A 27,256-nucleotide genomic window follows, 5' to 3' on the forward strand; every position below is an offset into this window, starting at 1 on the left:
ATGCAAATACGCATATACGGTACCTATACAATCACTGTTTTGTGAATTCTGGAATCCGGGGTAGCAGAGGCAGTTGTACGATCCCACGGTGTTCTTACAGGTCCCGTTGCCGCAGGTTTGTTGCTCACACTCGTCCGTGTCTAAAATATTATTTTAAGTTCAAACGTGATAGCACTTACTCGGAAAAACAACAATGTGAGGGTAAAAAATGACTTACCAACACACATTGACTGGTCCCGGGTTGTTTTAAATCCATTGGGGCAGAGGCAGCGGTAGCTCCCTAGTGTGTCGAAGCACTGACCAGGATTGCAAACTCCGGCATTCTCGGCACATTCATTACGATCTAAAGGAAAAGACAAACAAACTCATATGTAGCGCAAGAAGAAATCTCTCTCTCTCTCTCTCTCTCTCTCTCACTCTCTCTCTCTCTCTCTCTCTCTCTCTCATCTCTCTCTCTCTCTCTCTCTCTCTTCTCTCTCTCTTCTCTCTCTCTCTCTCTCTCTCTCTCTCTCTCTCTCTCTCTCTCTCTCTCTCTCTCTCTCTCTCTCTCTCTCTCTCTCTCTATATATATATTAGGGGTGTGAATTGCCTAGTACCTGACGATTCGATTCGTATCATGATTCATAGGTCACGATTCGATTTGATACCGATTAATCCCGATACGAATCTCTAAATTGATTGTGATTTTTTAAAACTCAAATTTAGAAAATACTAAGCAGTAAACTTGTACATATACACTGTAAGATTTGTATGAAAATGTATTGATTTATCTGAAAATTCAGGTTGCAGTCTGTTTCATGTTAGAACAGCGCTGAAATAAAATATTAAGGCTTAATGTTCCATTAATATAACATTCTTCCACGCTTGATATGTGAATCCTAACCCTAAGTAAGACGTTTTGTTGAATATTCCCATAAGAAATGGATGTTTAAAAATCAATTTGGCCGCATATCGAATCGGTTCGAGAATTGCGCGCTGCAATATCGCGATATATTGCCGAATCGATTTTTTCTAACACCCCTAATATATATATATATATATATATATATATATGTACAATGTAATCTACAAACAATTTTCTGACACCTCCTCTCTGATGTTTACGTTTGTATTGTATTTCTACCAGAGCTTTATAATATTTCCTGATACATTAGAAGTCATTTAAACCACAGCAGAATGCGTGAAGAGCCAAAGCGACAGTAAAAAAAAATGGTGTAATTGAAGGACATAAGAAACCTAAGCATTGTCCTGTCGGGCTGAGGCGATATCCAGGCCTGCACTCGCAGCGGTAGCTCCCAGGCAGGTTTAAGCAGGCCGCATTCTGCTGGCACACAGGCCCATTCTGACACTCATCGATATCTAAGAACAGGAGAAGGGCAATTGTTATCAGCTTGAGCTGGTATATACTGTACACCAGGATATGGAAAGTCAGTCACCTTCACAAATCAGTAGCTTGTCATTGTAGATGAAGCCAATGGGGCACTCGCATCTGAAGCTACCGATCATGTTGATGCATACTCCATTCTCACACACGCCTGGGATTTCCCTGCATTCATCAATATCTAGTGCAAGGAGCAAGATAAACATTCAATATTTAATGACATTACTCAAAAAAAGTTTGTAAGTAAAAGTACAGTCACAGAAATATTTAAGCCTAACTTAAGATTTATGTAATTTTTTAACATGACAAATTTCTATTTCTTTTTTTTCTTTTAAAGATAATTTTAACACAAACCTACCAAATAAAACTTATATGATACATATTCATTATTTCAATAAAGCCTTTTTAGTTGTTTAGTTGAAATGTTTAATCCTCAGGTTTATATATTTCGTATTAATAAAGTATAATTGCTCTAATTTATAATGAGAGTATTTATCTAAAATACATAAAGTATATTGTTTGAATTTCATAATAATAAGTTTACCTATACACGATAAATATCATGTTGTCTCTACAATGTGAAAAACACTTAAGTCCATTAAAAAATTTTTTTTTTTACATTTTTATGCTTTTGGGATGAAATTAAATGCAGACATCCTAAAAATGTCCCAAAATAAAAAGTAATTATACTTTATTAATACTAAATAGACCTTAGGATTAGGCATTCCAAATAAATAGGCTTTATTAGACTAATGGATATGTATCGCATAAGGTTTATTTGGTAGGTTTGTGCAAAAAAAAAAAAAAAGGGAATTTGTTATGTAAAAAAATTACATAAATCTTAAAAGTTAGGCCTAAATATTCCTGTGAGTGGAAGTTCAACTGTCATCTTTCAACTGTTACCAATAACTCTTCCAGTAGTGATGTCGATATAATAGCCTGGTCTCTCGCTCCCGCACAGGATGGCAAACTCATCTGAGCGGAGAAACGTTCACTTTAGTGTGTGTTTACGATTGTACAGTATGAGTGTGAGTAGATGTTGGCTCACCGCTGCTGGGCACAGGACACTGCTCACAGGGTTTATTCCACGCACGACCAATGTTGTAGGCACAGCAGCACTTCTTTTTGGTCATGTTGAAGTTGAGCTCTCCGTCACATGTTCTATTGTCGGAATAAAAGTTCCTGTAGCAGTAGCTCTTCCTCATATCTGTAAGTGATGACAAAATAGGTCAATAATTGGTTGTTGTAATCCTGGCTAATGTTGACCACGTCTTTGCCTTTGAGTAGGCTAGCTTAATGCTTGCTAACACATAATGAGGAATGACATGCATGGGCTAAGGAATAGTTATAATGCTCAAAGCAATTGATATTTCAACACATACGGACAAAATAATACTCATGGGCATATATTCTTTATCCTCTGCAAAAAAACAACAAATACAAATAACTGCAGTTATTCACTTATACAGCTAGTCATTTACAGTAATTTAGTTAAAGTTTTTATTAATTGGGGGAAGATGATTTAAGATAAGTGTTTTGAGTTAAGAGCATGGCCGACAGAACGAGACAGACGTGTCTGATATCGTCATTGTTCAATTTAAAGTGATAAATGTTGTAATTCTAACATAAACTCATTGGTGGAGAGGGTAATTACATTTCACATATATGGCAAGTAGACGTACCCATGCAATTGTTGCCTCCATTGACTTGCATGTAGTCCACGGGGCAGATGCAGGTGTAGTTTCCGATGGTGTTGTAACACTGGCCAGGCCCACAAATACCTGGACGCTCACACTCGTTGATATCTGTGCACAAAAAAAAAAAAAGGTTATTCGATTAATATTACTCACTTGCTACTTATAGGAAAGTACTTGACAAAGTCACCGTTTTATGACACATTTTTATTTCCAATTTAAATGAATAATTCGATGCAATGAACATGTATTTGATTTATTTATTATGTTTTTTTTATTTATTTTTTTAGTGTAAGATAAGATTCATTTCAAAGCTATGCTACATCTGTGTTCCATTTTTAACAGACAATTAGTCTGGTTTAGCAAGAAGACTGAGTGCCTGTGCCGGCAGTATATCATGGAATAAAAGTCCAAGAGAATTATTTTTTTGTATTTGTGAAAAGCATTTGTGGTTCCATAGAGAACTGAGTGAAATTGGATCACTTGTGAGTCTGCATGGGCGGGGGAAGAAAGATTCAGATAAAAAACAAAACACAAAACCCTCTGAGCACACTAAAATCTCTTCTAGTTGACAACGGTCCAAACTTAACAATGCATGTAATGAATGCATTGAGCAATAAGAACGCCCTTGGCCCTCTTAAAAACTCATCATAAAGGAACTATACAAGACTCATAGCTAACATTTTCACTCTTAATGTTGTGGCCAGGGAGTTTTTCGATGGATACGTTATAATGAACCTGTAGGAATCAACGTGACTACTGCTGGGTTTGAACATCAGTCCCTGCAGGTCAGTTATACCTGTCATGCATCAATTAATTAGAAAAGTTTAAACAGAATATTGCGCAAAAGAGAATATAGTGTGTGATGTCATTACAATTCAAAGAAAATCATTAAATGTTGTTGCGTTTCTAGATTGGTGTTGGTCATAGTTTTTATCTCCCACTGCCCTGTCAAACTGTTTTTATTATCATGGTTTCCAATTCATGGTATTTGCTCATTGTTTTAATCAAGTTAAACGTAGATTTAAAATTTACAGTGCATTGCAAAATACGTATTTAGCGTTGTTGTCGGGCAGAAACCTTGCATGTCCCGATATAGTGATACGTTTTTTTTTTCTACAAATCATTAAAAATTTTCACCTGTTATTTTCTATGCATTATTATAGTGTTGAAAATACAAATCTATTAGCTCTCAACGCTCAAATGTCTGAGGAGTGTTCTTCAATCTGAGGGAACCGTGCAGCATTATGGCGCCTCAAGATTGAAAGCCTTGATGTTTTTTAGACAATAATGAGTGAAAATAGGTTAGATACATTTGAGTAAACCTGTTTTTTGGGATAACTGTAATGCTTCAGTGCAGACGGACGACTTGGTCACGTAATACCTTCGCAGATTCTGGTCTCTTGGTTGAGTGCAAAACCTCTCGGGCATTCACACTGGAAGCTCCCAAAGGTGTTGATGCACTTTCCTCCCTGACACAAGCCTGGAAGTTCCTGACATTCATTGATGTCTGTCAAGAGAAGAAAAAAATCACAATGAGGGTACGATTTACGTGCAGGAGTCATTCTAGCTCAAATGTTCACATCTCACCTTCCAAGATGACGGTGATGGGGTTCGGTCTGAAGCCTTCGCCGCCTGGACACAGGGTCTTATACTCGGCTGTAGGGCACAATGAGAAATCATAGAAAAAACCATCAACTCGACACAAAAATCATCTGGTGTAGCTTTGTTATGTGAAATAGGTGGAAGTATCATAAAGATGCTTTTGTTCCATAGAAAGCATTTCTTATAAAACTGCAGGCAATTTTCACGCAAGTCATTTTTATCATTCACACCATCCATCCATCTTTTACACATATGCACATTCAGGAGTCAGTCTGAAGCCTGAATGTTGGCAGTGTGCTGAATGACAACATTTATCCAAGCCTGACATTTCTGCTGACAGTAATAACAACAGGAAATGACTTCAATTGATTCAACGGTTCTAATGAGCAAATTGGTTCATTTCCTGTGACTAATCATACACGACAGCAAACTGTCACTCATCACAGCCCAACGGCTCATGCAGACCATTTTTCTTGTTTATGTTGTTTACGGGGGGTTGACGTGCTCGCTGCAATTCCACATGCCGTGGCAAACCTCAAATGACATCACAGTATCCTCAATTGGCAATGTGAACAGACAAGTATAGTGCATGTCATGTCAAAGAAAGGACTTGTTGACCCACTGTAGTTGAGAGGCGGGCACAATTCACAGGGGTTTCCCCAAGCGTGGCCCTGAGAACAGCAACAAGATGCCTTGGAAACACCGACTCCAATCTCATTGGAGCAGTCCAGGTTTTCAGATGAGTCTCCACGGGAGCGCACATCCAGATAGCAGCTGCCAGAGCGAGTGTCTGTTTGTGAAAAAAAGAAAAAAAGAAAAAAAAGGTGTGTTTGTTTTGTTTACCTTCGCCTCCCTATATCGTCAGTAACTAATCATCAACATTTAGAGGCGCTTTTATGTCTCACCTACACATCCCACCCGGGTGGGGTTAAGCTCAAAATCTGTGGGGCAGTTACAGTGGTAGTTTCCAGGGATGTTAACACAAATTCCATTAATGCAAATGGTTGGGTCTGCACATTCATTGATATCTGAAAAAAAAACAATGCAAAAAGTTTGAACAGTGTCATTTCCATACACGTGCAATACATGGAAAATAGGCAAAATCGGAAGCAGCGATCATACCTGTGCAGTTGCCTCCGCTCCTGTCCAGTTCGTAACCAATGTTACATTCGCATCTGAAAAGGCCTGGAATGTTCTTGCAACGTCCATTGACACAGATGTCAGCGAAGGTACATTCGTCAATGTCTGTGAAATAGAAAGGGAGAGGATGAAATCCTGAAGAGGTGGTACAAGAGAGAGGGAGGGGAGGCCGAGGGTTGAGGGATTATAGGATCATGGGTGGAAAATTGTCAGCCTGCAATAGGAAGTGAGGGCCTCGCTCACAACTTCTTCATATTGACACTTGGGGAGGTTAACAAAACATGTCCAGAAATCAGACTGACACATATATACGTATATATGAGAAGTTTTCAGGACTATTGTAACAAGATAGAGTTCAAACCCAAACTACAACTTTTCCCTTTTGATTTAAGCCTCCTGGAGTCTAATCCACTTTCGCAGCCTTCTCTGCCATCTTGATGTCGTCCACGTATTTCAAACAGTTCCCTATATGAGTCGAACAAGCTTGAGGAAGAGGAATGGAATGGAATGGATTGGAATGGAATGGAATGGAATCATGTAGAATCATGAGTGGAGAAGTTGCGCCAGCCTTCTCGGCAAGGAACTGTCAGATGCTCAAGGCAATGTAAGCAGACGCATTGTTGATCGCCTTGCCTCCATTGAAGCGGAAAACTGGTTTGCAGTTTGGATTTGAAATGTTTCATACTATACCCCTTGTCCTTTTTCCTTGTGACTAAGAAAAGGAAGGACAGGAAAGGTCATCTCAGGATGTCTGACACATCCATACAATGACTTCAGCGTATCCATTCATTCAATTAGATCCTGCATGAGGTATGAATCACAGTCATCTGCGCCCTGTTTTTTTTATTGTGTTCATTTCATAAATGGTCAATGGACTGAGCTTATATAGTTATCGTTAAAGTCAACTTCTGTACACGCAATCATCTATTTGCTCAATAGTTTGAATATTGCATTTTTATTTTTAAATCAGCTTCATGAATTGTCAAGCGTTAACATAAGGTGACCAGATGCCCTTTTTTTCCCAGCACACATTGTGTGACCTACAGTCCTATGTCCAGCATTTCACTCACTGTTTATGCAATCAGTTTTGAACTTGTCTGGGATAATCAAACAAAATGGTCACATACTAGCCACATACTTTCAGAATGCTTTGTTGATAGTTCAACGATTATTTATTAATCCACAGATGTTGTGATGGCATGATAAACTAGTAGGTTACTTTGTCCGCCTTTTTCCTTCGTGTCGCAGCAACGGATTCAACCAAAACCAATCTATTAATTTGTGCATGACTCCTCATGCCCCATTCCAATGCCTCATGAGTCCCATTTGATGGACTTTTTTTTCAAGAGGATAAACAAGTTACCATTCATGACAAAACCATTTTAAATGATTCAACCCTGCATTGCCAGGATCTTGTCTTACCCTCGCAAGCCTTGCCGTCAGCGGTGGCGATGAAGCCCATGTCACATTCACAGCGGTAGCCACCAGGCATGTTCAGGCAGTGGCCACTCTCGCACAGGTTCCCATTCTCTGCACACTCATCGCTATCTGCAATGGGAGGTCTTTTAATGAATCATTTATTACATACCCTGAGTCGGGGTTCGGGCTTGCAATGTATGACCTGAGCAATAGAAGCCGTCCCCAGAAAATCCATCCTTGCATGCACAGCGGTACGAGCCCATGGTGTTGAGACATTCGGCGTTGTTGCTGCACATGTGGGTCCCATTGGAGCACTCATCCAGGTCTTTACAAACAATTCAAACATAATGTGACATTCAAATCTGTGTACAGTATACGGTCAAAAACATTTGAACGAATAAAAGGTTAAACTGATATGAAATTGCAAGTTCTTTACAAAATACTTTATAGAATTGTATTTCGGGGAAGCGTGTTATTATATTTGTAGAATCCACATTTATTTGACTGTGTAATATTTGACTTACCTGTGCATTTAATACCGTCGCCGATCCATCCAGGAGCACAGTTGCATTTGAAGCTACCTGCTGTATTGGTGCATGTTGCGTGTCTGTCACAGTTGTGCGCTCCAATTTCACACTCATTGATATCTGTCAAAGAGAGGTGAAAGAAATTGATATTAACGTCATGGTTAAAAGATTTGAGTTGCTGTTTCATTCCGGTGGGTGTCTTTACGTAATACAGCTCAGTGGATTTCAACTGCATCAAAGTAAAAAGCGGGAAATGACAGAACTAAAACCTTTTGGCTGACTTGGCTGAAGATAGTATTCTAACTATCACCGCTACTAAAACACCCACTTGCAGGGGGTTTAATCACGCAACTGAAGTCAAGATAGCGAACACTAACACACATACAACTACAGGCTTTCCAACTTACTCTTGCATTTGGCTAACCACAAAACTAGTCTCTCGCCCTGCCTTACCCCGAAATCTGGATTTTGGCCTGTTCTACTGCCGCTTCTCCTTTCTCCTCTCCAACATAGTTTTAAGTGATGGAATTGGAAGTGTTAGTGGAAGAAGTAACCAAACCATTTGAAAAATGTGCCACTCTGTGAAAGAATCTTATGTTTGCTTTAACTCAGTGTGGGTGTTCACAATGAGGGCATCTATTTTGTTTATCTGTTTTGAACTCATTCAAAGTTGCCAGCACTCGTGAGACAAACTCTTTTCGAGGGTAGTAATTCAAATCACTCAATTAGAGATCAGCTGTGCTAGTTTATGGTCTGCCCCGAAGAAAGGTTATGACTTATTTACACTGCATTTGATGATGGGGTTAATATGAGGGCTGAAAGCAAATAAAACTGCCTGGATCACGGAAGGAATTAAATATAATTTTCCTCCAAGCTTTGATGTTAGCACATTAAACAGGAACTCATTCTGATGTGCAAATGTAAAACACAAACAAGGCAAGACGTGTGTCAGCGGCCACAGCTGGTGTCAAGGATGAAGTTCTGGGACAAATGTTTGACAGATGATGAGCAACAAAGGAGAAACAGATAAAGAGAAATCTGTGCCAGCTTCACATCATGTCTGAAAGTAAAAATGCTTGCTATTTTGGCACCTGCGGTGCAAAAGGCCACCATTTTAGTATATCATCTTGATTTTCTCCAGCACAGCTAAGACACAACTCATACTCGGACATCTCCACCCATTTAAACTTTTCAATCAGCTAATAAACACACATAAATAATGAACAAAGTCACGGACCCTGCCTGTGGGTTTCAGTGTTGTGGGATGCAACTGACACATTATCCTGGTGAGAACGTCATCAAATGCTTGACCAGATGTCATTCATCCTCACACATGCAATTGGGGACTCGTGACTTGAGTCAAGGGGGAAACTACCATTTTTTTGTTTTTGTTGTTTTGTTTTCTTAACAAGATCGCTGTGAATACCACACAAGAAGACAGGACGATTTATGTCATGGTTTGTGTTTTTTGTTGATTTGGTTTTGATTATTTTTTTTCCTGTTTTCCTTGTGTTAAAATTTTTGGGGCAAGCTTTTGTCATGAGAAATAAAAATGACAAACATGTTGCAGAAGCAATGCACTACTATATCTTGGGGGGGAAAAAGCATATATTTTGTCATCATTTCTAAGATGCTAATGCTAATGTAATACATTTACAAAGAAATGTATGCCTATTTTGTGCAATTGTTATGCAGAGAAATTACCGCCATTGTTCCTCAGTACTCTGGAGCTTTAAGTTCCCAAACAGTGAATCAGAATTGGCTGTATTAGATATTTCGAAGGCAAGTGTGTGTATAGCCACTTTTAACCACACATCAGACAGTCTGTTTATTTGTGTCTGAAGGTAGACATGCTGCTGCTGAGTGTGCGTCTGACTTATTTAAGCAAGATGAGGCCAGACCAGATCCCAATCCAAGCTGTCAACTAGTCCTCTCCAGCAGTCTTTTAAGAGCCATTATAAATCAGAATTGACTCAGGCTATCGGGCTGGATGGGCTTTGTATTTATGTGTTCTGGAGCCATCTCAGGTGATTACAGGCTGCAGAGCTCCTCCAACTATCACGTAATGTTTAACTCGCCTTAATGAAAGAGCAGCATACGGTATAAACACCGGTGCAATGTGATACTGTACATGCGTTTCAAAGCGAGAATCACTGCTCCTGTTTCCTATGTTGTGACGTGTTTGTGTGTGTGTGTGTGTGTGTGGTCTCGGATGATGTTGAGTAATGCTAGAACTACCTCTGGTTAGCCAGACATTCTCCCTCGCTAAACCAGTTTTTCAACCAAAGCGCAGACACAACTCTTTACTTCCTCACTTTCACACGTTTTGACACTGACTGGCGGATGTGGCAAAAGTACTCAAACTCTGTACTTAAATGTAAGCACAGATGTGTAAAAACAAAATAGACGGGTGGGGAAAAAAGTACAAAAAGTACAGTACATAAGTAATAGTGTTTTTTTTAAACTGTCAATTATATACACTACCTGTTTTAATATAATTGACAACTAATTTTATTGTTTAGTTTTTTTAAATAAGGCGCTACTTAGCTTTGGCTAAGGCTTGTATGCTATCAAAGCATTCTCATAGCTTTGCTAACACTGTCAACTGACTCACAAAAAAAATAAAAATAAATCAGCTAATGATAACAATTGGAAAAATACATTATACCTGCATGTGTTTTTTTCAGATTACACAGAGAATTTTTGCATTAACTTTGTAAATTGTAGATTTACAGTAAGTAAATGGCAGTACTGCCACATCCAATATGGCGGACCTGCTGATGTAGCCAAGTCGGTGCCGCTCACCTGTGCAGCCTGTAGTTCCTTTGCGTACAGAGTATCCCAGATCACAGTGACAGATGAAGGATCCCTTAGTGTTCTCACAGTTCCCACTCAGGCAGATGTTGGAGTTGAGCTCACACTCGTCCACATCTTAAGAATAAACAAAGACAAAGAGTGTGACATGATGGACAAGCATGTGTTTTATTTTAATTAGCAGCACAATGGGCACTTATGCCGACCCGTTTCTAAGCGCTCAAATCATTGTTTTGGGCTTTTTGTTTTCTTTCTCATTGGAACCACGCATTTAAATGTCACACATTCCTCTCTACCACAATGTTCACTTTAATATCATCAACAACAATATTACTCACGGCTCGCTCACCCACTCTGAGTCATAAAATCCTATTCTCATGACACATCTTTTGGATAACCTTTAAATTGATCAGAAGTCCCCCCCACCCCCCTCCCGCCCAGCTAAAACAATACAGTGTTACGCTGCTTAGTTTTGTTTTGGGCATAAAATGATATCCGTTACCCAGGCAGGTCTTCATGTCCTCGGATGACATGAAGCCATCGAAGCAGAGACACTGGTAAGTCCCCGGCGTGTTGGTACACTGGCCTCCGTCACAGATGTCTGGACTCTCCTCACACTCATCAATATCTGAAAAGAAAAATGTCAGTCATCATTACTGTGCATTGAAATGTCAGTATTTAAACTGACTTCACATTTACACAGACGGCACCTGTGTAACGTGACGCATGCTAATTACCTGTGCAGCTTCTCACATCGGGCATTAGAGCGTATCCACTATTGCAGCTACACTCATAACTGCCTTCAGAATTTGTGCAAAAATTTTCACACCCTCCATTCTCAATGGTGCATTCGTCGATGTCTGGAACAAAAACAGACGATAAAAATATGACATACTGCTAGCATGTATTGTCCCTATGTTTATCTGTACGTAATATATGAAGCACGCACCCACACAGTCCAGCCTGTTCACGGTAGATTTGTAACCCGTGTCACAGACACACTGGTAGCGTCCAATCATGTTGACACAGTGGCCATGCCTGCACAGCTTGTCGCTCAGCTCGCATTCATTGATGTCTGGGGAGAGTAAATGGCATTTTACTTACTTTATTTTTCAATTGTTTTTTTAAACATAGTTAAACTACATCTTTTTTTTCTGCCAGTGTCAAGTCTTTGGTTCTCATGCATCTATCAGCATCTAATGACCTGACTCAGACACTTGGACCATACACCGAGCCCCCAGAGAGCACACATATCTCACAGGCAGAAGGATGGAAAGGAGCCAACACTTGTCACTCCAACTGTCCACTTGATGACAAGCTTTTCCCCACTCATCATCTATCCACACCTTTTTTTATTGCCGGAGAGCCAAAGTGGGAATTTCATTTGCCAAAGGAATGGATAAAGGCTCAAATGAAAAGGATTTTAAACGGTCCGCCCAGCTCTTCATTCTGACAACCTCATCACTCACCTAGACAGGCCGAGCCATCGGGAGCGATCTCATGTCCCTCGGGGCACACGCACTGGAAGCTGCCTTCGTTGTTGACACACTCGCCTCCCCGACACAGCAGTGGATTGCGTTCACACTCATCGATGTCTAATGGGGAAGAAGAAAGACTTATGTGGAAAAAAAAAAACGTTCTGGCTGTCTGGCTGGATGACTGGATGTCTGGTGACTTTAGTGATTAGGAATGACTTATTCAAATGAAGTAATTCATTAAAGGCGGCATAAATCATTAAGTCTGGCTTCCTTTGTTAACCCAACCTGCTTTTTTTTGTTATTGTGTTGCCAATCAAGGGCTAACATCCTCAGCCAACAAAAGCACTGATGCTCAACATTTAGTGAGCACTTTGCTCAAGTATTTTAATCAGGTTGGCTAAATGTAATTCAGAACAGAAATAGAGCAATAAGTATTTTCTCAGATGGTAAGACAGGAAGCTGCACATTAATTCGTTTTTATGGCGGGTCCATGTGCGTTATTGTATAATGCGTTGAGTTCAACTATGTAATATAGGGCAATTATCTTTATGTTACCATGAAAAACGATTTGAGTGACGGGCTGCAAGGGCTGCATGCAGGCTTATGTTAAGATTACATCAGCCATTTAAACAGTACGTTCCAGGTCTGACATGTTAGTAGAGTACAGAGGTGGACTTACTATTAGGCAAACAGGCCATTTCCCGGGGCCCCAAATTTTCCAGGCCCCCCCCAAACATGTCATAGAAACTGATTAATAAAGTTTTCTTTGATTTAAAGCTATTTTTTTAGTGTTTCAGTCTTAATTTGTGTGCATAAAATCACACCACAATGCTGAATCAGTTGTGATCATCTCAAGTGTTCCCCCCTCCCTTCTTATACAATGGACTATTCCATCTTCTCATCGCACATGTGCAGACTTGATTCAGGGAGCGAGTAACAGTCATGTTCATCGTGACGGGTCAAAATGGTCAAATATATTAAACCTTGGTTAATGTTCTTATCAATTACAGTAAAATCTTTCAAATGATTCATTTGGTAATAAAAATAATGTTTTCACATTCGCACTTTATAGTTAATTATATAATGATTAACATTAGACAACATTTTTGCTTAAATTTTTTTTTCCTTGGGCCCCCAAATGACTGACTATATCCCTGGTACAGCACTGCATTCAACGCCTGAATGGTTGAATCATAATAGGCAGTTTCGGATTTGGAGGGAGGCTTTCTTTCTGATGCCCAAATTAGAATAGGAATAATTAAAAAAACAAACCTTCAAAGTCACAGAGATAATGCAATGCCCGTACATGATATTATTCAAGTGTAATTTTATTAGTATTAATCTCTTACCCATGCAGTTTTTCATCATCATGAAGCCGCTCTCATATCCTTCAAAACACTCGCACTCAAAGTCTCCTGGAGTATTGACACATCGGCCCTGTCCACACAAGTCAGGAGAGATGCGGCACTCATCAATGTCTACGAGGAAGAAGGACACAAAGCAAAACATTTAACAACAACAACAACAACAGTGAGCAGTTACTTATTTGCTGGCATTCTTTAAAAAATATACAAGGAATATTTATGAAATGTAACATCATGGGAAATCATATTTGTATGAATCGAAACAACACAAAAACATCAATCAACACAGCATGAGACTATGTATTGTTTAAACTTTTGTTATTGTTGTACTGTTTTTAATTGTTTTATGATCAATTTTTATTCAAGTCTTTATTTATGTTATGTTTTATTTATGTTTGTTTGTTTCAGCTGTGGTTCTTCCAAGAATAAAGTTGAGTGAATTTGCATTGAGTTGACACATACATACAGTATGAAAGAAGTATATATAAAAAATATATATAAAAAAATAAATAATAATAATAATAATAAAATAATAAATAATAATAAAATTAAAAAATTAAAAATTAAAAATTAAAATACATTTTAAAAAAATTAATAAATCACAATGATTCTAACAGAAAAATGTAATTTATTACGTATTATTGTTTCATGCTCTTAAAGCCTCAAGTGAGAAATTTAACCAGAAGGCCTGGTCCAACAGCAACAAGACCTTACCAGCCAGAGTCCTTTAAATACAAGCAGCTCTCAGTTTTTACAATAATTGCCCTCTGATTAATATTGGCACACTTACATTCAACATGTGTGTAGTATCACATTGACCAAACATCTTGGTCTAAAAATGGATACTTAGTCATAAGTCGGGCACATTAAATGTGCTAAGTTAAATAAATTCAAGTGTGAGAGAAGGTATGGTGTATGTAACGGCGTGTTTTGTTGAACTAAAATAAACTGACTGTTGTTCATCGACTACGTGGATTATAGTTTTTCAAGTATGACGCGATGACTTCATTGTTACTCACCAGTGCAATTTCTCTCATCTGAATCCAAGGCATATCCGTTATCACATCGACAACGAAAGCTTCCGATGGTGTTCCTGCACTTCCCATTTGAGCAAATTGCGTGGATCATCCTGCATTCGTTTATATCTGAGAAGGGACAAGCGACAAGGAGTGGTCAAGGAAGAAACAGGAAGCAGTGTGGGTTATATCTCGACATTTGAAAAATGCAATACCTTTGAGGAAGGGTCTTCCATTGATGAAGTCACCACGGTGGGAGAAGCCTGGTCCACGAGGGCAAAGCTGAGCATATTCCGAGGTACCTTTCTCCGGGCATTCATCGCACTCCGGACCCCAGGCCACTCCCACTGAGCAACAACAAGCATCCACGCGGTGTTTTCCGGAAATGGCCGCTCCACAACGTTCATCCTCATGTGTTAGGTAGCAATGCTCTGTTCGCAAGTCTGGGATTAAAAGGACATTTGTAGCCATTTTATCACTTGTACACTTTCAAATACATCAGGCAGGAAGTTGTGATACCTACCGATGCAGGTTCTGCCGCTGATATCAACAGTCATTCCAGGAGGACATTGACAGAAAAAGGAGCCGTGCGTGTTGACACACTTGCCATTGATACACACTCCAGGAAAAACTTGACACTCATCCACATCTGATTGAAACATGAGTGGAATTATGTTCAGATTCAGACACAGAGTCGAAGAAAAACTTACCTTCACACACATTTCCTCGTACTCTAGCAAGGCCCTTACTACAGATGGCATCTGAGAAGGACACACAAAGCAATTTAGGGTGATTTCCTGAAGCGAGCAAACTTTAAAGTGGAAGTCAGCCTTAAACATTTTTTGACAATAATATGCTATATGTGACCTCACTAGTCTAAACATAACATTCTGATTAATACTGTATTACATTTGTGAAATATGAGTTATGAAGCATCCATCACAGGGGGCGGCCATTTTGCCACTTGCTGTCGACTGACGATGACATCAAAGTTGGTCAGGGCTCAGCGACGGCCAATCACAGCTCACCAGTTTTCTGAAGCTAAGCTGTGATTGGTTGTTACCTGAGACCTGAGCAACATTGACGTCATCTTCAGTCGACAGCAAGTGGCCCTGAGATGGATAAAAACTGCTGTATTTTGCTGCTTAACTCATATTCCACTAACACAATATCAACCAGAATACCATATTTCGACTAGTGTGGCTGCATAGAACATATTATTGTAAAAAATATATATAAATAATTGGGTTGACTTCTTCTTTAATAAGCGAGTTTACCTTTTTCACATTTGGCACAAGGGCTGTTCCAGGCCACTCCTAGTGTGGCACAGCAGTGAGACTTGAGAGTTGCCCCGTTGATGTTGACTTCACAGACATCATTTACCATCTTCAGCCAACAAGTGCTCTTAGTCGTCTCTAATTCAGCCGACAAATAAACATAGAATATCCATTTATATTAGGTTATGTAGAAAAAAAGTACAGTAGGTGATTTGAGTCTTGGAATATCTGAAGTATGTTATGACTGTGATGTGGCTCTGTTTAGAATTAACCAATCACATTCAAACTCATGTTAAATGGGAGTCAGCACACACCAGCCACCGTTTTAATCAACTCTGATTCGGTTACTTGGAATAAGTTCAGAAGTCTTTTTCTGGCAAATTTCTTTCTTTCTTTCTTCCTTCCTTCCTTCCTTCCTTCCTTCCTTTCTTTCTTTCTTTCTTTCTTTCTTTCTTTCTTTCTTCCTTCTTTCTTTCTTTCTTTTTTGGCGGTATAGTGTTCTTGGGGTATAGTGTTCTTTTGGTAAGGAGAAATGTCATGTGTGCACGAAAGATATAGTTTGGAACTATGGCCAAGAATTTGCATACTTGCATATTTAAATTACATTTTAAATTAAATAAATAAACATTTAAATAAACTTTTTAAGTCTAAACAACCCTGGTTTCCAGCTTTTTGTGGTATATTTTGTGATTTATGTTATATCCCAAAAACAAAACTTAGCATTTGAGCGAGGTGTGTAGACTTTTTATATCCACTTTATACTGTACGAATGTGCCATGACAGAAGAAAATGCCAAAATAGCCTTTTGGATCGGATTGTTTTTGAGCTTTTTAAGTTCAGTTGACAGATTAAGTATTATACTAATGATCTGTAGAAAAGCAATGGTACAAAAAAAAAAACTAGGTATGGGCGTGTACCAATACCATATATCAGTTTTGGGCCGATATCAAGCCTTGTTTCAAGGTATCGGTACTCGCGACGGATCAGCCTCTTGTGGCTGTTTTAGTAGCAGGAACTAGAAATTAGTGCCATGCAATTTAAGGAAAATGCTACAGTAGTCTTTCTTTAAAATTATCTTTCATTTTCTTTGTGGGTGTAAATTTTATGTATCAAAAGTACCCGTGATATTGGTAATTGGTATCGGTATCAGTATCGGTATACTTACCTATACACTCAAGCCCAGAGCTGTCCAGCGAACTGCCTGATGAACACAAACATACAAATGACCCTTTGCTGTTGACGCAGTCTGCGTTCACACAGGGACTAGACACGCATTCATTCACATCTGCAAAACAAAATGACCAAAAAGATCAATAATGTATTTGTTCTCGACGGCAAACATGGCATTATTAAAAGTGAATGCCTCTCAGACCTTCGCAGATATCTTTTTCCAAATTCAAGTTGAATCCTTTGGGACACTGACAGGTGAAACTTCCAGGTGTGTTCCTGCATAGGCCGTTATCACACAACTGGCTGTTTATCAGACATTCGTCAATATCTGAGGAAAAACACAAATGTGGATTTTGCTCGGGCAAGGCTTTGATGTACAATATCGTCTGCCTGGTGAAAAGCCAATCCACCTACCAATACAATTTTTGCCTGTCAGGTCTACTTCAAAGCCTTCATTGCAGTTGCATTTGTATGTTCTCAGCATGTTCTCACACACGCCATTCTGGCACACATCCGGGTCCAGGGCACACTCGTTAATATCTGAGAGGACAAAAAAGAGCCAGTTACACATTCATGCACAAAGAACAAACCACTAATCCGTGTTGATTGATAGTGAGAGTAAACATTACTTTGGATCTGTTCCGAAACAAAACCAACATACATATTCTTGATTAATGGATAATGTATCTAATGCTTATCTTTTTTTTTTTTTTTGGTTCACTGACAAGGGTAAGAGAACATAAAGTAAAAGATTGGAAATCCTTTTCTTGGCCACGACTGTCCCCATCGGGAGCCATAAAAATAGAAATAATACTCAAATAACTGATTTATGCAGCCCTGTCGCAATAATAAAGAATCAACAGACTGTTGCATACATACCTCTTCTATCTCCAGTTGTGCCGATGCCATTTGGACATAAAGCCAGGAACTCAGCTGCAACATAACACACAGTTTGGTCAGTCAAATCATAACATTTTCTCAAATTCAAGACATTTAATACCATGTTATTATCCGTTTATATGCTTTGTCATTTAGCCTGGACTAAGATGTCTCCTTAATGTGGTGCAATGCTGGCTTCTGTAAAGAGATTTGAATTGGTGGGACCAATTGAATTGAGATTTGGCTGTTTGATGTGTGCGTGTTTGTCTAAATGTGTCATTTCTGAAACCATCCAAAGTCGAATAGGTGTGTTTTGAATTAAGGGGGTGGGAGGTGACTTCATATGTGACTTGAATGTTCTTACCAGAGTTTTGTGGTGGGCAGGGTTGGCAGGGCTCCCCATAGGCGTACTCGATACTGGCACAGCAGCACTCGGATTTGGTCACAGCTCCAAATAAAGGCCGGACACATTGACCTCGCTTGTAGCCGCCATAGCACGAGCTGCGCATGTGTGTGTCTGTGTCATATGGACATACCAAACAGAGTGAGTGTGTGACAGATGAGGCAGAAGAATCTAGGAGGAGGACTCACAACAGAAACAAGAGGGAGTAAACAACAACATTGTGAAAACATGCGGTTGTTCCCTCTCCATAATGTCCGGAGGTTTGAGGCATTCTGCTGCGCTGAAATCATCCTGATTAGAGCTCACGCTCACCAAACAACAACACATCATTTCCAAAGCAACACACGCAGAGATGTCACTTGCTGGGAAGCTGAAAATCTAGTACTTATATTAACCACATGAGATTGTGATTAAGCATAACAAATGTAAAAAAAAAAATTGACAAGGTAAATTTGGTTTTTCGTGATTAGATCAACAGATATCAACACTGAAGTGGCCGATACTGTATATTGCTTCACATGATAGTTTCAATCAAACTACTAGGTTAATGTGTACAACATGCAGGTCTGTATCACTGTAAATTGCCTTTGGTGTATGGGGTTCCATTTGTGACAAAAATATAACATCATGCCCACGGCTCTTGTCTAGTGCTTGTGTGACGTGTTGTCTGCGCATGTGACGTGCCAATATCGTGTCTATGCTAGGTGTATATTCCACGAGCATATGCCAAGGGTCTATGTACGTGTCTGTGCTAGTTGTATGCGCTACGTGCCGAGGAGTCAAAGACGGCATGCTATGCTAGCTCCAATCGACAAAGTGCGTTACGCCCCATTAAAGTACTTTAACGTAACGTACTTTGTCGATTGGAGCTAGCGTAGCATGCCGTCTTTGACTCCTCGGTAATCAACAAAGTACGTTACGCCCCATTAACGTACTTTAACGTAACGTACTTTGTCGATTGGAGCTAGCGTAGCATGCCGTCTTTGACTCCTCGGCAATCGACAAAGTACGTTACGCCCCATTAACGTACTTTAACGTAACGTACTTTGTCGATTGGAGCTAGCGTAGCATGCCGTCTTTGACTCCTCGGTAATCGACAAAGTACGTTACGCCCCATTAACGTACTTTAACGTAACGTACTTTGTCGATTGGAGCTAGCGTAGAATGCCGTCTTTGACTCCTCGGCAATCGACAAAGTACGTTACGCCCCATTAACGTACTTTAACGTAACGTACTTTGTCGATTGGAGCTAGCGTAGCATGCCGTCTTTGACTCCTCGGCAATCGACAAAGTACGTTACGCCCCATTAACGTACTTTAACGTAACGTACTTTGTTGATTGGAGTCGGCATAGCATGCCTTCCTCGGCCAACGGAGCTCTCCGAGCCCATCTGGAAGCTAGAGTACCAGTACAGGCAAAGCATTGTCAAAATGGCACATCCCGAGGACACAAGGTAACAAGTAGCAATGACATTGTCCAACAACACGTAGCATATACACCTAGCATACACGTACATAGACACCTAGCATATACACCTAGCATATGCACTAGCATATGCGCTAGCATATACACCCATCATAGGCATGTACATATACACTTAGCATCTTAGCACTTAGATTAAAATCACTCAGTCATCATGTACAGTAAATACAATAGAATGATGAAATTCTCAGGTCTCATTAAAGTGGCCAAACATTTGCACACATACCAGTAAAATAAGTCTCTGAAAATGTGTTTCCATCATTTTACCATTTAAATTTTGTCTTCCCTCACTGGAGGCTGAAACAATGGTTAGTTGTAGAATAAACATTTACACTTACATTTCATATGGTGCGTTATTGACTAAATCTGACTTTGAATTTCGTTGCATTAACGAGACTTCTTAATCAGTTATCTTGCTAACCTTAGAAAATATGTCTGGTATTTGTCTCCTCAATGTTATTGATGAGGAAATTAAAGGATTCATTTTGTCCACAAGAACATCCCTGAACATGCAGCAGAAGAGTTCCTTACCAACACAGACACGTCCATCCAGGCCAACTGCCATCCCTGACATGCATTCACAGCGGAAAGATCCCTCAGTGTTGACGCAGTGGCCGTTCATGCACATACCTGGAGTCTCACACTCATCAATGTCTGGAAGCAGATAAATGAAAGTGCTTAGGCTTTTATTTTCTGTTTTCTACTGGAGCAACTTGAAAAATAGTTGTGCTAAACCACTTTCTGTCAACATGAGCACGCTCAGCATGAAAAAAGAACAAAATAGACTCTATTAAATCCGCTTCTAGCTGCAGCGTTGTATATGTTGTATATCTTCTCGTGAGTATGACTTGACGGGTTGAAAGTTGTAGTGAAAGCCGTGGCCCTGATTCAATTCCATGAACTCTCATCACCGTGGTCTTGAGCGTATCACATTGATGATCGTGATAAACGATAATGCTGCAAGCAGCGCAGATGGTTTTCAGTTTTCTGAGACAGACGGCGACTCCAGGGACCATTCTGACTCACGTTTCGTTAATGACGGCATACGTCAGCACACTTCACACACACCCAATGACTTAACTAGGTCAGCATCTCCATACCAAAGGCCAAGTGGAACAACATGTATTCATCTTTTAGTTTATTTGTTAGCAATTCTAATGCTCGGTTTGCTCTCTGTTTTGAAGTTAAGAGGCCACTGGATGACAGTTGCTCTTTGTGTTGAATGAAAAAGCGGTAGATCAAATGTTTATGCAAAGTAGCTGCTCCATACCATTCATAAATGTCTGCAAAAAAAAGTCACAATATTAGTCATTTTTATTTTCATGGGAAAATACTAATTATTTGATATTTAACGTATTGTTTTTTTTTTTTTTTTAATGAAACAACAAATGGTTACCACTCAACCAAAACCTCTGCTCAACCTCACTCCCGCAGTAGAAGACAAAAGGTTGTGCCATCAAACCAAACATGGCTGCCGTTAGATTTGTGTTTGACAGCGGTATAGCATAGATACATGACAATGCCCATTTGGTTTACAATAATTTTAGCAAATGGTCAGAACCAGTGAGCGGCTGACGAAGCAACAGCTTCCCACCAGTCCTTGTTGGCACGGGTTCGTCTGTGTTAAACCGGACTGCACCAGTAATTTCTTATGATCATTATTACAGTTGTTGATTGTAGGTAATTGGGTATCTGCATGATTAACTGTAAACTGTTCACTGTACTGTATTTTAAGGGTACAGCAATGTTGGAAGATACTTTAAGTTACTTGCGGAAATTTGCTATTCACGGTTGGGTTCAGTCCCAATTCCCTGCAAATAGCACGAGTCCACTGTACTGTCTAATCATATTTTCTTTCCTGAGGCTAACAGCAAACTCGTAAAAGTGAATGTTTGAATGGTTGTCTATCTAACTTATGATTGGAAAATCTGCATCTTCTCCATCTTATGTTAATTTTACAACGAGTTCCTTTCCCTGTACATGAGCATGTTTATGAAGGGCTGGCTGCTCAGGAACGTCATAAACAGGCAGGCCCCAACAATCCACATGTCCAGCTGGGATGTTGCCAGGATGCTGAGGGATTTTTGCAAGGCTTTTTAGGGGATTTTTTTCGCCCTTAGGACGCCTATAACAGAAATACTAACATAACAGGCATGTGGCCACCCTCCAAGTTTGTTGCAATATAGCCAACTACTCCAATGACACACTGGCCTAAGTGAGGTAAGGATTAGTATGTATCAGTGAGCATAAAAGGATGTGACAAACTCACCTACACACATGCGCCCACTGGTATCGAGTAGGTAGCCGGGTTTACAGATGCATTTGAAGCTGCCATCGTCATTGATGCACAGTCCATTGAGACACATGTTTCGGATGAGACACTCGTCTTGATCTGCGACAATCACAAACAAGTTAATGGATGCTATTGCTCCAACAGTGGCTCACCATGTTATGACATTATTTTTTATTCATAATGTCATAAAAAACATTCATTAAACAGCATACTGCTTACTGAGATTGTTACAAGGCTATTATTTCAATCATTTATCATTTTAATGGTTGTAACTTTAAGTGGTGTAACAGACAGCATGGTTCAATGTTGCATTTCCGAGAATGTGATTATGTACAGCAGTGGTCCCCAACCACCGGGCCGCGGACCTGTACCGGGCCGTGGGCACCTTTGGACCGGGCCGCGGCGGGCCGCACAGTTGAAAGAATTAAAAAAACGTACTGTACTTCCGGATAATTGATTAGCCGAGGCTTAAAAATATTTTATTCTGAAAAGTGACCAGATTCTCTCTGTTTACGACGGACTCTTGACACATGTCAAGATGCTAATGATCTCAGTCGCGTTTTGTTACCCTTGTTATGGTAGTGGACTTGCGTTTGTTGTCGTAGCCTTTTATTAATCAGCCGACGAACAGCCAAGCACCCATTGGGTTGCCGGTCCGCCAAAGTTGTGGACATATATGAACCGGTCCGTGGTGAAAAAAAGGTTGGGGACCACTGATGTACAGTACATAAGGTTGTGGCCGGTGTATTTGTCTTTAATCTAAATCAACGACAACAAATTGGTGACTGCAACTTGGGAAATACTGTAATTCTGGAAAAGCATCGGAAAAGACATTAAATATAATATTCAGCAGCTGATGAGCCAAAACAGACAACATCCTTGCATAAGCAGTTGCTCAGTATAGCACTAAATGGCCTTTAAACACCTCCAATAGCCAAAGAGAAGCATTGTTCATTAGAGAGGACTATCCTGACTTCAATGCCCAAAAAATATTTTCCAGACATTTGCACTCCATAAATGCCGATGTGCTGTTGACTGACCTTGACAGTTTTTGCCATCAGTTGAGATCTCAAAGCCAGCGTTGCAAACACAGTGGAAGCTGCCCTGTGTGTTCACACAGCGACCATTGTTGCAGATACGACCATTGGCGACACACTCGTCCAGGTCTGAAAAACAACGCTGTCATCACGTACAGTACATTCTAAGGTGGCCATTTGTCTGTATGTACATGTATTTGTGTCCTGGTGTGTATGTGTGTGTGTGCCTTTGTCGTTGCGACATTGTGGGGCCCATACCCGCATGTTTTTCCAGGTTTAACTACCATTGTGGGGACCTTTTGGTGGTGTCCACAAGTTCAGACCTCTTTTTGAGAGTCAAGAATTGGTTTTAGAGTTTAGGTTTGAATTGGGTTATGGTTGAGGAATGGGGTGGGCAATCATTTTTGATGGTTGGGGTTAGGGGAAGGGGCTAGGAAATGCATCATGTCAATGAGATGTTCCCACAGTGATACAAAGACGTGTGAGTGTGTGTGTGTGCATATGTGTGTGTTCAGATTACTGATTATTAATTCAGATTACATCTCAAATGCAACTGAAATGTGCTCACACCCACCACTGAAATCCTCATACACATCATGCTAAAATAAACTCCTAAACAGTACTAAAATAAACAGTAGTTTCAGTTGTATGAGTTGTGTGTATGAGAGTGTTTCTGTAGTGTGTGCGAGTGAAAAAATTAAGTATTGTATTGTTCAGTAGTGAATGAGTGCATTTCAGTAGTCACTAAAAAATTATTTGGTAGTATGTGTGAGATTGTGTGAGTAAAAAAAAAAAAATCCAGTATGGCAAGATCATTTCAGGTTTGTTGTGTGAGAGTGTTGTGTGTTTCAGCAGTGCGAGTAAGAACTATTCATTAAGTATGGATGAGAATTACAGTTGTGTGAGAGAGAGAAATAGAGTGATGTGTGTTAAGAGTGTTTCAGTGGTAAGTGTGAGAGCATTTCAGTTGTGTGAGAGTAAAAACAAAATCTGACGTTAATGTGAGAGTGTTTCAGTAGTGTGTGAAAGGGTGATACAGGTGTGAGAGAGAAATAAGCTCAGGAGTTTATATGAGAGTATTTTAGTAGTGTAAATGATGATGTTTTAGTAGCGCTAGTGAGAGTATTTCAGTAGTTTGTATAAATGTGTTTCAGTAGTTACGACTGAATGTTAGTACAAAAAAAAACAGTGTGTGAGAGTGTTTCAGTAGTGTGAGAGTGCTTTACTAGTCGATGGTTTGTGTCAGTGGTTTAATTTTGTGTATTAGAGTATTTCAGTAGTTAGAAAGAAAACCATTTCAGTAGTTATGTGAGAGCATCCCAGTTGTGAGTGCAAGAGCATTTCAATTCTGCATGTGAGAGAGCTGATCCTGAATGTATGTTTATGTGTGTCAGTCACCTCGGCACTCTGTCTTGGTTGCTGTGGACTGGAATCCCACGGGACATCGACACATGTAGGACCCGGGGGTGTTCACACACTCGCCGTGCACGCAAGGGCTTCTCTCACATTCATCCTCATCTGCATGGTAAACATCTCATTAAACATCGTCACCATCGTGTTTCTTCTCTCCAGTAGAAGAACCGACACACTGTCTGACTTACCGACGCACACGTTTCTCCTGTCCAACGTGAAACCCATGTTGCACTCACAGCGGTAATTAACACCCGGCAGGGGGATGCATCGACCGTTCGGACAGAGGTTGCGATATGCCTGGCAAATGTTGGTGATATTTTGGGTTTGGATGATGACTGGACCTGACAGAAAGTGCAAAGTAGTCATTCCTTCAATATGTCCCGTTAGATGGCGGCGGCTGATTATGACGGTCATTGCTGACAAAGCAAAAAGGTTTTAGTGCAGTGTACCTGGTGGAGGCTGTAATGGTAGCTGTCCTGGAATCTCGCCTTGACCTGGCGGTCGATCCGGTCCTTGTCCTGGTCCTGGTCCTGGTCCTGGTCCTGGTCCTGGTCCTGGACCCTGACCAGGAGTACGGCCCGGGATATGTGGGTAGACGAAGTCAGGGCTCCCCGGTCCAGGGAAGGGTCCCCCACCGTTAATATCGGGTAACTGGATGCAAAGTTTTTGGTACTCATCTAAAGTGAGATGAAAATAAATGTCTTAGCATCAGGACACATGACAGGGAGACATTTTTGTGATTAATCCGACCTGCTCCGCGAATGGGGCACATTTCCGGAGTGGAGCCATCGGACCAGCATCGCCCGCTATCGCAGCAGCACTGCATTTTGGTCAGCAGCTGTGAATTTTGGTTGGCACAGCGCCCGTTCAGCAGGCTCGCGAAACAGAAACCGCCACGAGCATCTGTGGGAAACCACATGGCGCAAAATCAATGGGAGCGATGGGACACGCCATGTGTCGTCAGCATGGTGAGGAAACAGGCAAAAATCTGAAAAATGATTCACATTTTCCGTCATTCGCGAGATGGAGTCCACTGTCAACAGTTCCTGGCACTGGAGATCCGCATGACTAACACTAAGGTTCTAGTTAACACAAATATATCATTTTTTTCTTTCACACTCAGACCCAACAGAGTCTTCATGTGGTGAGGTTTGACTGAGAAACATGTGCTCGATCCTCCAGGCAAACGTAGGAATCAAACCGGAATGTTTGACGAGAAAAAGCCTCAGACATTCCCTCCACAAAACATCCCCTCATGGGGGAGTCGCGTGAATGTCTGTTTGCATACTATATGTTGGTGTATGTGGGAATTTTTGGGACTCAAATTCCTGGATGAGTGAAAAAAAAGTGAGCTGAACTTGACAGATTTCGTTAATGGTTGTTGTACACTAAGTATATCTATGAAATGTAATACACATATTATGTTACATAGAAATTGCACCTAAATAAATGTTTAAAAACAAACAGTTCTTAAACGATAAATACAAATGAACTGTAATTGTGCCAAAATGAACAGCAAAAGTAGCCTTTTCGTCAAAAATTGCTCTCTTCACCTTGAATTCAGAAAGCGCTAAATCAGGCGTGGCCAAGTTCGGTCCTCGAGAGACACTATCCTGCCTGTTTCTCTCCACTAACACACCTGATTCATGATCAGGATCGTTATCAGGCTTCTGCAAAGCTTGCTGATGAGCTAATCATTAGATTCAGCTGCGCTGAAGCAGGGAGGCATGGAAGACAGGCTGGATAGTGGCCCTCGAGGACCGAACTTGGCCACCCCTGTGCTATGTTCTTCGCATCTCCATGCAACTTAGGGAAGCGTTCTGTCGGTTTTGCTAGTTGTGCTGAACCTGTCATGTCTGGGAAGATCTGGCTTTGGTTGAGGGCCCTGAGTGGGTTCCCGCCCTTCCGCGGGTTAACCAATCCGGGCCCTCAGCCACTTGTGCCTGGCCCCAGGTGTGGCTAGTTCCCTAATTAGTGTGGGTGTATTTAATTCCCGGGTGGTGATCAGTCGGCGTGGGATCATTGCCGCTTGTCACGGTCACCCCCGGAGTTCGTTCTGTCATTTTGATTTTATACAATAAAAATACAACAGTCTAACCCGCACTCCTGCCGTGGTTCTCCTGCCTCCCTGCATTTTGGGTTCTCTACTCCACACGACGACAGACTCAACTCCGCACCGTGGCCGGACCGTGACAGAAACAGAATTGCTCAACTTAGGACGCTCACTCCCTTCACTCAACTCAACTCTATATTTATAGAGCACTTTTAAACAACCACAGCGTGTTTTCTTAAGATGGAACCCAGGGGCAGCAGATACAATGAAAACAGCAGAGGACACAGAATTGAACCCTGTGGAACACCATAAATTTTGTTATATGAGTGAATTCACATTGCGCGTATTTGTTTGACCAATTTCTTTCTTTCTTTCTCTTTCTCTTTCTCTTTCTCTTTCTCTTTCTTTCTTTCTTTCTTTCTTTCTTTCCTTCTTTGGGGTTCAATCGGACACAAAGAACCACTGTTCTAATCCATCCATCCATCCATTTTCTTAACAACTTCTCACAAGTCAGGGGGTGCTGGAGCCTATCCCAGTCGGCTTCGGGCAGTACCAGTAATCATGAACTGGTTGTTCTAATACATTTGATTGTAATTTAAATGTATTCTGTTTGTATTTAAGTTAGTGATTCTTACTCAGCAGAAGCCTGTTTACCACACTCGGAGATTCATACAAGCATTCATCCTCACATTAACGCCTTACAGACAATTTAGCCTTCAATGACCATTTTTGGGAATGTGGGAGGAATGAGAAAGAAAACCCAAGTCAAAATGGAGAGATTGAGAAAATGCAAATTCCCAGAGCCCAGAGT

At 40.5% G+C, this 27,256-nt stretch overlaps 1 protein-coding gene across 1 annotated transcript in view; it reads right to left on the bottom strand.

Moving 5' to 3' along the window:
• The window catches only part of fbn1 (fibrillin 1), a 67,380-nt gene that overhangs the window by 20,668 nt on the left and 19,456 nt on the right, over window positions 1-27,256 (bottom strand). The window contains exons 10-47 of the mRNA XM_077563597.1: window positions 25,143-25,295; window positions 24,842-25,069; window positions 24,581-24,733; window positions 24,378-24,497; window positions 22,983-23,108; window positions 21,919-22,041; window positions 20,181-20,303; window positions 18,129-18,281; window positions 17,765-17,818; window positions 17,300-17,425; window positions 17,088-17,213; window positions 16,881-17,000; window positions 15,716-15,853; window positions 15,149-15,199; window positions 14,962-15,087; window positions 14,654-14,881; window positions 14,442-14,567; window positions 13,408-13,536; window positions 12,050-12,175; window positions 11,530-11,655; window positions 11,318-11,440; window positions 11,083-11,208; window positions 10,572-10,697; window positions 7,764-7,886; window positions 7,442-7,564; window positions 7,243-7,368; window positions 5,803-5,925; window positions 5,586-5,708; window positions 5,303-5,470; window positions 4,666-4,734; window positions 4,460-4,585; window positions 3,064-3,186; window positions 2,430-2,588; window positions 2,285-2,356; window positions 1,437-1,562; window positions 1,237-1,359; window positions 218-343; window positions 24-140 (exon numbers count right to left, since the gene is read on the bottom strand). Of these exons, the coding sequence (XP_077419723.1) occupies window positions 24-140; window positions 218-343; window positions 1,237-1,359; window positions 1,437-1,562; window positions 2,285-2,356; window positions 2,430-2,588; window positions 3,064-3,186; window positions 4,460-4,585; window positions 4,666-4,734; window positions 5,303-5,470; window positions 5,586-5,708; window positions 5,803-5,925; window positions 7,243-7,368; window positions 7,442-7,564; window positions 7,764-7,886; window positions 10,572-10,697; window positions 11,083-11,208; window positions 11,318-11,440; window positions 11,530-11,655; window positions 12,050-12,175; window positions 13,408-13,536; window positions 14,442-14,567; window positions 14,654-14,881; window positions 14,962-15,087; window positions 15,149-15,199; window positions 15,716-15,853; window positions 16,881-17,000; window positions 17,088-17,213; window positions 17,300-17,425; window positions 17,765-17,818; window positions 18,129-18,281; window positions 20,181-20,303; window positions 21,919-22,041; window positions 22,983-23,108; window positions 24,378-24,497; window positions 24,581-24,733; window positions 24,842-25,069; window positions 25,143-25,295 (4,857 nt within the window). The remainder of the gene's footprint in view (window positions 1-23; window positions 141-217; window positions 344-1,236; window positions 1,360-1,436; window positions 1,563-2,284; window positions 2,357-2,429; window positions 2,589-3,063; window positions 3,187-4,459; window positions 4,586-4,665; window positions 4,735-5,302; window positions 5,471-5,585; window positions 5,709-5,802; window positions 5,926-7,242; window positions 7,369-7,441; window positions 7,565-7,763; window positions 7,887-10,571; window positions 10,698-11,082; window positions 11,209-11,317; window positions 11,441-11,529; window positions 11,656-12,049; window positions 12,176-13,407; window positions 13,537-14,441; window positions 14,568-14,653; window positions 14,882-14,961; window positions 15,088-15,148; window positions 15,200-15,715; window positions 15,854-16,880; window positions 17,001-17,087; window positions 17,214-17,299; window positions 17,426-17,764; window positions 17,819-18,128; window positions 18,282-20,180; window positions 20,304-21,918; window positions 22,042-22,982; window positions 23,109-24,377; window positions 24,498-24,580; window positions 24,734-24,841; window positions 25,070-25,142; window positions 25,296-27,256) is intronic.

This window comes from Vanacampus margaritifer, chromosome 4 (assembly GCF_051991255.1).
Source record: "Vanacampus margaritifer isolate UIUO_Vmar chromosome 4, RoL_Vmar_1.0, whole genome shotgun sequence".
NCBI lineage: Eukaryota > Metazoa > Chordata > Actinopteri > Syngnathiformes > Syngnathidae > Vanacampus > Vanacampus margaritifer.